The 11,926-nt window shown below is 49.9% G+C and overlaps 1 protein-coding gene across 1 annotated transcript in view; it reads left to right on the top strand.

The window, feature by feature from the left end:
* Positions 1–3,273: 3,273 nt before the first annotated feature.
* The window catches only part of LOC144149033 (uncharacterized), a 48,896-nt gene continuing 40,243 nt past the window's right edge, over positions 3,274–11,926 (top strand). The window contains exons 1-2 of the mRNA XM_077680578.1: positions 3,274–3,457; positions 5,699–5,802. Of these exons, the coding sequence (XP_077536704.1) occupies positions 3,350–3,457; positions 5,699–5,802 (212 nt within the window). The 5' untranslated portion in view covers positions 3,274–3,349. The remainder of the gene's footprint in view (positions 3,458–5,698; positions 5,803–11,926) is intronic.

Raw genomic sequence — 11,926 nt, 5'->3', positions numbered from 1 at the left:
AGCTTGAAAGCCATTCCAAGCAATATTGTTGTGTCGGCGGCCCTCGTTGACCAGCTAGTTGTTCTGGCGGAATAATAATAATAGTCTTAGTCTGGTCGCATATAAGGCCTTTCTCTCTCCATTCGCCAGCGTATTTCACGCCAATTAGGCGCCTATCTCCAATTGCCGGCTTAGGCGTGCACGGGTTGGGGGTGAAGGGAGGGCGCATGCACGCGCAGCAGGGCTTAATGCCGCTACCGTTGACATACCCGTTCAGGTGGTGGGAGATTTAAACGTGGCAGACTCATGGCTCAATGCGTCCAGTCAGCTGTCCTCCACAATCGAGCAGTTTGGGTATGGATTGGTGTGTTGCACAGACCGTAAGATGCCTACGAATGGGCAGCGAAAGGGACACCCACCTGTGTGTCCACTAGTATAGAAATCGAAGCCCCTGAGGAGTTAACTCGCTATGGAACGGACGCATGTCGCTCGCCTGGAGGAAGAAGAGCGGAAACTTAAAAAGCGTCAGCCCAAACAGAAGCGGGAATGGGTGCGAAAATCACAGAAAGCCACTGCCGCCACCGTTGCTACCTCAAGTTCCAGCTTTTTGTGTAGCTGCGAATCCCTCCCGGACGAACAGCAACTAGCCCGCTTTGAACGCCGACGTGGGCCAATTTCGCTCGTTCAGCTTAAAGGGCTTTCAGAGCGACATGTTCGACCGTATCTTTCACTTTTAAGGACCCACTCATTACCGGTTGCCGGTTTATGCGTGCACGGGTTGGGAGAGGGGGGGGGGGGGGGGCGCCATGCGCAGATATAGCTAGGTTTCATGCCCTTATTGCTGACATGTCAGTTGGGTTGGCGTGAGGTTCAACGTCAAACAGCCCAATGCGACCGGTACGGTGTCATATGTGGTGGTGTGGACTGGGTTGGCGTGCTGCCCAAAGAGAAAGGTGCCTACGACGCCGGAGGGAACCAGACAGCTCTACGTTTGTCCGCTAGGATAAAGCTCGGGTCTGTTCCAAATTTAATTCAGATAATTACCTAGGAAGTATGCTCAGTCGTAAATGACAAACAAACGTGTTTTGTTTCGTGCACTCCATAGAGGGTGGGCTGGTTTGCAGGTCATCCTTCTTCACAGAGTGGAAGGGCACTAAATTTTATGTGCGGAGTACCTTAGGACCGCACAATGTCCGTCCGCGTTCATGCGCATAGCATTTACAATCGCAAAAAACCACACAGGCACTGGCAGGATTCGAGCCTGTGTCTGGTAGACCCGACAGAGTCAGTGTCAGTCGTCTTACCCATTGGGCTACGACCGTAAGTTAGTACCCGAGAGTCAAACGGCTTACTCCTTTGCCTGAAACGGTGCGGAGTACCTTGGGACCTCCCAGTGTCCGTCCGCGTCCATCCGTGCGCACACCACCATCAAGTGATTTAGTGAATAATTAAGGGGCACCTCACGGCTCAAATCGAATGGCGGTCGGGGCGCAAAGTGGATGTCACGCGGGGCGCAACTTGGATGTCATTTCGAGTCCCTATACTCCGCACCCTCGCCATCATCCACGGAGTGGAGAGGCTGCCATTTGTTATTTTTCTCTTGAGTTCGATCATGTGACCCAGCAGCTTACTAGGAGTGTGGAAAAAGGCTACGCATTGCGTTGGCCGAGAGGCTTGTACTGCCCTCTTATGCTGCTGTTACTACAGTTCACTGTACCGTTACGCAAACAAGTAATTTTCGTTTTATTTCCAAACGTAAAATCAAACTACGGCACGTTATTTGTATGTTCCGTGATCGCTGACTTGGAAACAGACCAAACTATTATTTCTTTCGGTAGAAAACATGCTTTAAACCACGCGTCATGCGAAACTGCGCCTGCTGCAAATTCACGGGGTTTTCACTGCTCCGAAGGTCGGTGAAATTGTTTGCCCTTTATCACGGCGGCAGCAGCCGCCATTTTCAAGCTGTTACGTAACATTATGTCACTTTTACGCCAACTCAAGTTTAAATTACGTCACGGCAACTGTTTAAATTACGTCACGCCTTCCCAGCCAATCACAGAGAGGGCGTGATACAAGCCGTATTGTTGTTGAATAGCAAAGACACGCGTGGTTGTCAGGTCCGCTGCATTTAGTTTAGTTTTTCATTGGCGGGCAAGTATTATGCGCTTTCAGTAAAGAGAAATAAGGCAAACTTTTGTACTGGTGCCCGTAAACGTCATGAAACGTCAAAATGACGACTGAACACACAACCGCTTTGTCAACCTGAAGCATGTGACCAAAAATGAAAGCCAATCAGAAAACACTTCCGGCAAATTCAAATTCACAGTTCACTGTGAATTTGTGCAGTCGAGAACAGGGCCCTGGAAGAGTAGTAAAATTCTCGAAGAGCCGCGAAAAAGTCTGACCTCCGTCATTATGTTAGAAATCGTAGTCCATTTTTAAGGCTGTTTCAAGATAGAAGGTGTTTATCAAGTCGTAATTTTCCGTGTACGCAGGTAAAAATACCAGAAAATTGTCGATTCAGGCGTCCCCTGCGGTCGTTTGTCAACCCAGGCATACACACTTAAGGAGATTGGGCAATATTTCGGCGACCGCCCGGGAGTTAGAAATGCCAAGACAATGCCGAGAGCTCCTGTGTACGACCGCCCAGCGTCTGAGGCGCACGTTTGTTAAGCCAAACACACCCACAAGGGAGATTGGCCAAGATTAGCCAAAAAAAAAAAAAAAACTGCGGCGTTAGCCGTAATCGTGGCGACCATTCGGAACGAGAACACACGTCATAGCGCACGCCACTCCGAGGTGATGTCCAATGATTATCACTTCCAAAAAATGTTCAGGAAGCTCACAGTTATAGCAACAATGATGGAGTAAAAGTCGCTGCAGCAGCGAAGAATAAGCAAATTGGTTGCATTCGGGGACTTAAACCGTCGTGTTCATCGTGAAGGTTGCGTAAAGCTTCGCTACATTTACGCCTTACGCGTTAGTGTGAGCTTCCTTGATTTTTTTTCTTACTCCGGCGCTTGTAAACCTTGGTGTTCCGTATGGAGAGGTATGCCAGGACGGCTATCTCTTTGTTACCTGTAGAGTGAGATGGGTAATGCGCTGAAACCTGTTGGTCGACCATTTAAGTTCCCGTCACCAGTACAGAAATCCTAGGAAGTCACGGGGGATTACTTCTTGTGTGCAACACGAAAAGTAGTGTGATCTTAACAAACCTCGTAGCGATGAGCACGCACAGTATCAACAGCCAAGCACTAACAGGTCCTCATTGGTTTCCGTATTTCAGCACACGCGACTCTTTCGCGCACATTCACCAGTTCCGCCTGCGTGGTTCCCGCGGCGCCTACTCGCTGCTGTCACCGCCAAGATGCCAACATGGGCTGCCCGAAGTGCCACAGAGCCCAACTGGTCGCCCAAGCAGCGTTCCGCACTTCAACTTGGCCGCTCCCAATTCGGCCTCCACTATAAGCTCACGGTAAGAGACGTCGGAATTGATAGTTGATCGTAGTGTTTAACGCGCCGACGCAACGCAGGCGATGAGCCGCGCCGTAGTGGAGGGCTCCGGATTAATTTTGACCACCTGGGGATCTTTAACGTGCGGCGAAATCTCGTACACACGGGCGTTTTCGCTTTTGGCCTCCATCAGAAAAGCGGCCGCCGCGGCCGGGAATCGAACCCGCGACCTCGTGCTCAGCAGCGCAACGCCTTAGCCACTGAGCCACCGCGGCGGGTAAGAAACGTCTGGATGCTTGCCCACCAACCGCATACCAGATGTACACAGCCGGCCCCTTTGACCGGCGAGGGGGACGAGCATTCGCTCATTTCTGAAAAACGCAGCCCTGCTATAAGGACAGCACTTGCATGGATTGCATTTTTTGACAGAATTTGCCACGAAGAAAGCGGCATCCGTGGCCATTATTTTAACATCGGAGCTGTTTAAGCTTGAGCTTGGTCCGGTGGCGTTAGCAAAAAAGAAACACTGTGCCTCCTGTAAAGTGTACTCCACCTCAGATAGGTATTGTAATAGTCGAGACGGCTTTCGTGCCTGCTCGAGTGTGAACACAAGGGGCATATGCACCCCCCTTACTGTACCATTTTAAAGGTGATAGTCTTTCCTGGGCTACTAAAATGCAAACTAATTGGCTCAGCTTGCACTGGTGGGGCAAGGCTGGAGAAACAGCAGAGCTGGGTGCCGATCTAGTTTCTTCCCACTTGGTATCCGCTGCCAGTGTAAGGGGCCGACCGCTTGTTAAACCCCACCAGCTTGGCCTCAAACCTCAACACTCAGCCTAGCCTTGCAAGAACAGCGCAATATCTAACGCAACTTAGCAGAGCCTAGAAAAACCAGAGCAAAACCGGAAGAAGCTAGGTCTACCCCCATATCCGCTGTTTCTCCAGCCTTGTGGCACTAGTGCAACCTGCGCCATATTTTAAAGCGAAGCTTTAAAATATGGCGCACTGTTGGCGCGTTGTAACGCGAAAACGCCTTGAAGGAAAGCTAACTTTCTCTGGCGTTGATGATGAATGATCGCGGTTGAAGTGAAAGAAAAACATTACGCCCACCTCCCCTCGCGGGAGCCCTGGTGTGATGCGACGCTGAGGGGGGTTCAAGCGCAAGCGGAGAGCGATCGTCGACCGAAAGGCCGCCGGAGAGCGGCACACCGGTTATATGCGCAGCGCGCCCGAAGGAGAGGAGACCGCGGAGAGAGAGAGAGAGTACTGCCCATGCGCAGCACCGCGCGCAGCACCGCCCACCGGCGGAGTGAGAGCGCGCTGGGCCGCACACCCGCAGATGTTGAGAGAGAGTGTTCGCTCTCACCTGGGCACGCGCCGGCGCCAGTGCGTCTGCCGCGGCTATGACGCAACAGATTCCAACACAATCCACTTTAATCCAATCCAAATCCAAGCCAAGCCAATCCAATCAAATCCAATCCAATGCCCCTCGCGAGAGAGTGTTCGCTATCGGAGAGAAGAGGGGGTGAGCGGAGGAGAGTGCGGACGCAGACGACGACGGACGCACGCAGGAAGGACGTATACGTATACAGGGCCGCCGACAAGAGATTCTCTCAGCGTCGCATCTAAAAAAAGAACTCTTCGTTGGCCGGAATCGAACCTGGGAGCCTCGCGTTAAGAAGACGGCGTCTATACGCTTGCTCCATTTTCTTCTTTATTTGATTGCTCCATTTAGACATGGTCGAAAATCAGTACAAACTCAGACGACATCCAAAGAATCCGTGACGAGAAAGCTTCGCGTTCAACCATCGTCGTCGTTAGACGGAGGGGATGATTAGTTTTTCGACTGAGATGACGTAATTTGTGTGCGGCAGGTGTAGGTGCCGGTGTAAGTTTGAGAGAAAGAAGGGACATGCTTTGCAGATACGACATTTGTGGGTGCGTTTAGCCGACGCCAGCTGAGTGCGCTCTTTCGCCTACTTCGCTTCGTAACGCTTCCATTATAAAACGCCAGTTTCAAGCCTCTTCATAGTTTTATATCCCATTATATTCAGTATATGTGCCATTAATTTATTCAGGTCACAAGGAAGGCGTTTGATATCTTGTTTACGTTGGTATTCATTGGAATTTTAAAACCACGAATTCATCCAAAGCACTTGAAGGCACGGTTTATGCGAGGTGGTGAACTACCAAAGTGAACTGCGAGAAAATATTCCGCCTTGGATTGCCACTGTTTAAGTCATTGTTTTTTGTTCCTACGCAGAAACCTTACGATGTTCAAACGGAGGACCTCATGGTTCCGTTACCGAAGACATTCGCCAAGGATACAATGGTCACGGTGGGCATCGACATCCTCCCAGATAAGTTGTACGTGCACATCCACGCTTTACTTATTGTTTTAGGCTATTGTAGCATCGCGGCTTTACAACATGAGAGGTCGCGCGAACTTTGAACTTTCGTGGACTGTGGGACTCTGAAGTATGGTACTTAATTGGCTGAGTTGACTGGGTTGTCATCTTTGGGTCTTGTCATGTGTCTGTCGTGGCTGGTTGATGGTCATGTGGTTTGGGGGAGAGGTAAACCTAGGAAAAGAAGTGCCCTGGGCTCGGCAGGGAGCTCACCTGCATACAAACCAGTGGGGGGAAGTGAGATGGGAGAGATAGATATAAGTAGAGAGAAATAGAGAGAGGATAAAAATAAGAGCTAGAGCTGTCAGTCTGGGCACATCAGACAGTCACTGCAGCCCGGGCTACAGCCGCTGCGTGAGGCCGGTCGTCTCCAGGTAATGAAGCAGATCGACGAAGACTTCCTGTTGGGTTGCCGCAGGCCTCTTCGGGATGAGATGTATCTTTATGTGCGTGTCTTAGACTTCGGGTTTCTTACGCTTTTCCTGGGACGTGTCCTTTTCCAGAAAAGAGGAAGCGTGTAGGATAGGAATTTTACGCTGTTAGGGTTTTGGCTACTCGCCACTAGGGGGCTGCAGTTTAGGCTATGTCGATGGCCGCCCGGTAAAATAAACGGACCATTGGTTTCCTTTAGCCAGCATGTCCGTCTCTGTTCTGTCCGGCTCTTCGAGGACTTTGATGTCACTATAGTATCTATCTTCGGCAAAAGTCTGACAAAAATATCCTGACACGAATGTGTGCCTCTCAGTCGCTTCCTACGATCGGTCCACGCAATCCACCTCCAAAAAAAGCGACCGGTTACCATAACTACGTTGGAGCTGAATTCGAGTCCCATGCAGTGAGAAAATGCAAGTCCTATAGATTTGCGTAGGACCTTCTAATGCGGCCTGTATCCCAATGCTGTTGATTGTTGAAAAGTCCTTGTAACTGCTCAAATTTTCAGAGTTCCACAATCAATTCAGCCAAGCTGAATTATCATCTTTGGTCAGTGTTGAAGTTAACCACGTTCTACAAGTATTTTGTGGCGCTGTTGCCAGCTTCCTCAGTGCTGCTGCGAATAAATAAATAAATAAATAAATAAATAAATAAAAAATAAATAAATAAATAAATAAAGTACCAGTAGGATCTCACCGTAAGTAGCTTTTTAACAACAACAAACAAACATTTATTCAAAGGGGTGACTCAAGGCCGCACGGGGGAAATGAGTTGGAGGGAAGACGACAGCATCAATAATGTCCTAATATAGTGGAGTTACGGACGAAACGCCACAATGCCGATAAAGTTACTTTGATGCGGCCCTTTGGACGGATCCAGTCTTCGTAAGCAAGCACCAAGACAGGTCGATGTGTTGAGCGAGGCCCCATGAGACCTATGCAGTTGCATACAAGGTGGTACATGGTGGGCTTCAGAGCCCGTCCACATGTACAGCAGACGTATAACGGGTCAGCTAGGGATGCCGCCGCAGGGGGAAGATCGTTGGGAGCTGCTGCAGTAGAAATGCCACCCGTCGTGATCTGGTTGAAGTGTGCCTCCACCTAACCACGGCGTGATCAGTTAACGCGTATCCAGGATGCTCATGATTTAGGAAGACCTGTGCGGCGCGGGGAATCCCAGGAGGCACTGAGTCCAAGTTGATGGGCACTGTCGATAGGAGATCGTGGCGGCGGCCTTCCCTGCGGCGGCGGTGTTCGCCATCGGTAGCAAAGCAGAATTCCTCGGGGAAGGGAGCCGTCAAGCTGGGGGCGGAAATTCCAACAAGCCTCGCTCGCCAGTTCAGGGACTCACTCACTACCGAGGGGTTGTGAGTGCCCGGGTGTTAAGCGTACTGTGACAATTATTCCAGTGCGCAGTCATTGCGTTGCACAAGAACGTTTCATGTGATGAACCACGGGGTGCCGTCTGTCTGGTCTGATCCCATAAAGCTCGTCTGCTGCCCGAAAATATGTTGATGCTTCGGAACGTACCTTGATAAGCTGCTAGCACACGGACAGATAGCTGGACTAATTCGTTGATAGTGCAAAGCCCCAGAGCTCCGTGGCGGTAGGTTGTATGGCTACGTGAGATGCTCGGGTTGTGTGTTCGCCGTTGACGTATGTAACGGCCGCCAATAGCGGCGCCTGTCTATAACGGTTCGTGAATGTGTAACGTCTGTAACGGATTGTGAATCGCGCGGCCACGAATCGTCTACGAAGGCATAAAGCGTTGTTGAGTCTGTTGTGTCCGAGGGAGTTGCGGTGGCCGAAGGAACATGACTCTGCGACCAGTGTATCCTTTCGGGACGTCGAGTGGGTACTGGCCGTTGCTCAGTAATGAGTCATCCTCCCAGGGTAGAATGTGCTTATGTATGGCAGGCGCAGACGTGCCGAAGTCCTGGCAGGCGCAGACAGGCCTGGTTAGTGAAAATGTGACGGTATTTCGTGCCCTCTTGATTGGATGATGCTTTCAAGGGTGAGAAGACCCGCGTACCGATAGAGATCCTGGATCCGCGTGTGTCCTGGAAGCCCACTTATAACTCGAAGTATTTCCAGGTAAAGCACTTCCAGCTGGCGGGTCTGGTGTTTGGTGAGTGGGTAGCAGATTGCGCCGTATGTGGCGTTGGACGCGAGTACAGATTTGGATTAAACGCCGGTCTATGTCATGTGCCTCGCCAAAGTTGTTGGAGATGCGGTGTATTATGTGCAGGAGGTTACGCCACTGTGGACGAAGCTGCCTTTTAAATGCAAAGCATTTCAGTAACTCACGATGTCACCCGCGTTGGCGTCCGTAGTCCGCACGCTCACTGCGCATGCGCGTCGAGTCGAGGCGATAGCGAACACTCTCTCGCGAGGGACATTGGATTGGATTCGAACACTCTCTAGCGAACGGCATTGGATTGGATTCGATTGGATTGGCTTGGATTGGATTGGCTTGGCTTGGATTAGATTGGATTTGGATTGGATTGGATTGGATTAAAGTGGATTGTGTTGGATTGTGTTTTGTCATAGCCGCGGCACGTTGCGTCATAGCCGCGGCAGACGCGCTGGGGCTGGCGCATGTGCAGTACTCTCTCTCCCGCGGTTTCCTCTCCTTCGGGCGCGCTGCGTATATAACCGGTGTGCCGTTCTCCGGCGAAGCAGCATCCGCTCTTGGCTCAAACACCTAGAGTCCACGCCGCTTTACAAGTACGCTGATGTCGTCGACTGGTACCGGCTTACGCAGTCCCCTCAACGTATATAAGCGGCGGAGCGCGCGTTCGGAATTCAGTCAAGGGCGTCTTTGCTTGGCTTTCGCTTGACGTGACGCTTTGCTTGACTCGAGTAGATGCGACGCATTTACTCGAGTTCCCCCCGTGGGAAGATGCGGGCGGCTTTTTTTCTTCTGTAGCGCCACCGTTCTAGTGAAAGGGCACTCCGAGGCAAGTTAACACCGGTATGTCAACATTGGCGTGTACCAAAGAGTGTTAATTGGGAAACACACACACACACACACACACACACACACACACACACACACACACACACACACACACACACACACACACACACACACACACACACACACACACACACACACACACACACGTATATATATATATATATATATATATATATATATATATATATATATATATATATATATATATATATATATATATATATGTGTGTTCACCACGACCCCCTAGGACACCTGGCCAAGGACGGACTACACCCTAACTTTCGAGGCGTCCGACTGATTGCCGAAAACATCAAGCACAGGCTGAGGAACACATTTAAGGTGACGCTCCCAACTTCACGTATCAACCTCCCGTCTCCGGCCAGCACAGAACAACAGAACCAACCCAACACCCCCAACGGTAGCGAAATGCCATGTCCACCTAAGGACAGCACATGTGACGCCAGCACACAAACCGTGGACGTGGCCGCAACACCAGCTGTACAGCACGTGAGCGAACAACAACCCGACCCACCAAAGACAACACGCTCATGGTTCACGCAGACCCCAACACGCAGTATAACGCAAACAGGCACCCAAACAGGCATCGATGTGGACCTCACCCCTAGCAGCCCCCCCAAACTACTGACTCCAAGCAAAAAAGTGTCACCCCGGAGGTCTGCTCGGAACAAACACAAATGACTACCACCGAGTAGGCCGTATGCTCCAACCCCTTAATTCCCGCTCTTTCCTCAATGCTCGAAAACTAGCCGGCAAACAAACCAACTACAGATTTCATCTAAAAACGTACTCCTCGTATCTCCAAAGCAAAAAGATCCCCAAAGGCCTCCGCCTAAAAGTTAGATGTGCCCTTGGTGAGCTCCCTCCTGAACTAGCTGCCAGGTGGCAAGATACTCTGAATAATGCTTCTCTTTCCCTCCTAGAAATTCTTAGAGAACACTGTACTAGCCAACTCAGCCTCTTCAACGACCAGATTGAAGCTCTTCCACTAACCGAGCAGGAGAAACTAGATCTCAATATTTTCATAAATCGTAAGGAAAATGATCTTAGCAATAAACAAGCGGTTAAGTTTCAGCGTGACCAACTTCCCTCGCAAAATGCAGCATGTACTGTAGGAGATCAGCCTCTCAATAGCCGCGACTATGAAGTACTAGGTCATGTAATGTCCCCCCTCGATACAGAGATCGCTTTAATAGAACCTCCTCCCTCAGCCAATAATCCTATAGAAAAAACGAGCTCTCTCGCTACCTGCCCCAGCAACGTTATTGACATTTCCAAAACACTAACGGCTGACGAAAAAGGTATCCTAGAACGAGGTCTAACTTTCTGGCCCTGAGGAAAGCAAGTTCTCTTTGCTGAAACGTAGGCCACAATCGTGCTTTTACCTTGTTCGAAGTTTTTCTTCTCTTGTATATATATATATATATATATATATATATATATATATATATATATATATATATATATATATATATATATATATATATATATATATATATATATATATATATATATATATATTTATATATATATATATATATTCTTTTCTTGACTGCCAACTCTTATTTCTGTGTTATTTTCAACGAGCCTCTGGTGCCTATCCCGACGTTAAACACACCTACTGGACTTGTCCTCGCGCCAGGCGATCACCTCACTTTCTTCATCCACACCTTTTACCATCCCACATTTCATACTCATGGGAAAACTGGGCCGCTCCTTCGCCTGATCTTCGCCCCATCCTTTGGCCTCTCCTCGCCCGGCACATTGCCCACGTGCGGGGCCCTGACACCTGCGGAATTCCCACCTGAACGTCTTCCAGGCCCACCAGAACCACAGTTACGGCAGCCCGGACATGGGCCGCTTTAAATAAAGTTTGATCTCTCTCTCTCTCTCTCTCTCTCTCATTTCCTATTCTGATTCGCTACATGCATAGCGAGGGCCCCTGTTCTGGCAGTCTTGGTGCCATAGGAAGCTTAAGAGGGTTCAACGCTGGTCGACCACTCTCGACATGTCGTAGACACTCGAGTCACGGCAAGGGGTTTAAAAAGAAGGTCTCTTTCACCTCGAGTAGTCCGAGTGGCGCTGGCTACCACCCCCAAGCACAGGAAACAAAAAAATACCTAAACATATATACCCCAGAAAGTGGAGGGAAAAATCGCCCCGCCGTTAGCGTAGTGGTTATCGCACCAGACCGATATTCTGTAGGTCGTGGGTTCGGATCCCACCTGGCGGGCATTTCTTCTACACTTTCTTTCTTTCCAAATTCTTTATCTGTTTCAATGACATACCACATCCTCCCCTTCGCTTTCCGAGGTTTTCTTGACTGCCAACTCTTATTTCTGTGTTAGTTTCAACGAGCCCCTCATTTCCTATTCTGATTCGCTACATGCATAGCGAGGGCCTCTGTTCTGGCAGTCTTGGTGCCATAGGAAGCTTCAGAGGGTTCAACGCTGGTCGACCACTCTCGACATGTCGTAGACACTCGAGTTACGGCCCGGGGGTTAAAAAGAAGGTCCCCTTCACCCCAAGTAGTCCGAGTGGCGCTGGCTACCACCCCCAAGTGCAGGAAACAAAAAATACCTTAACATAAATACCCAAGAAAGTGGTGGGGAAAGAGCCCCGCCGGTAGCGTAGTGGTTATCCCACCAGGCCGG

The sequence above is a fragment of the Haemaphysalis longicornis genome, unplaced genomic scaffold (assembly GCF_048455015.1).
Source record: "Haemaphysalis longicornis isolate Haplotype H1 unplaced genomic scaffold, Haemaphysalis longicornis Haplotype H1 scaffold_8, whole genome shotgun sequence".
In the NCBI taxonomy this organism is placed as follows: Eukaryota; Metazoa; Arthropoda; class Arachnida; order Ixodida; family Ixodidae; genus Haemaphysalis; species Haemaphysalis longicornis.
The sequence above is the reverse complement of the archived record's forward strand: the minus strand, read 5'-3'. Positions and strand labels throughout refer to the sequence as shown.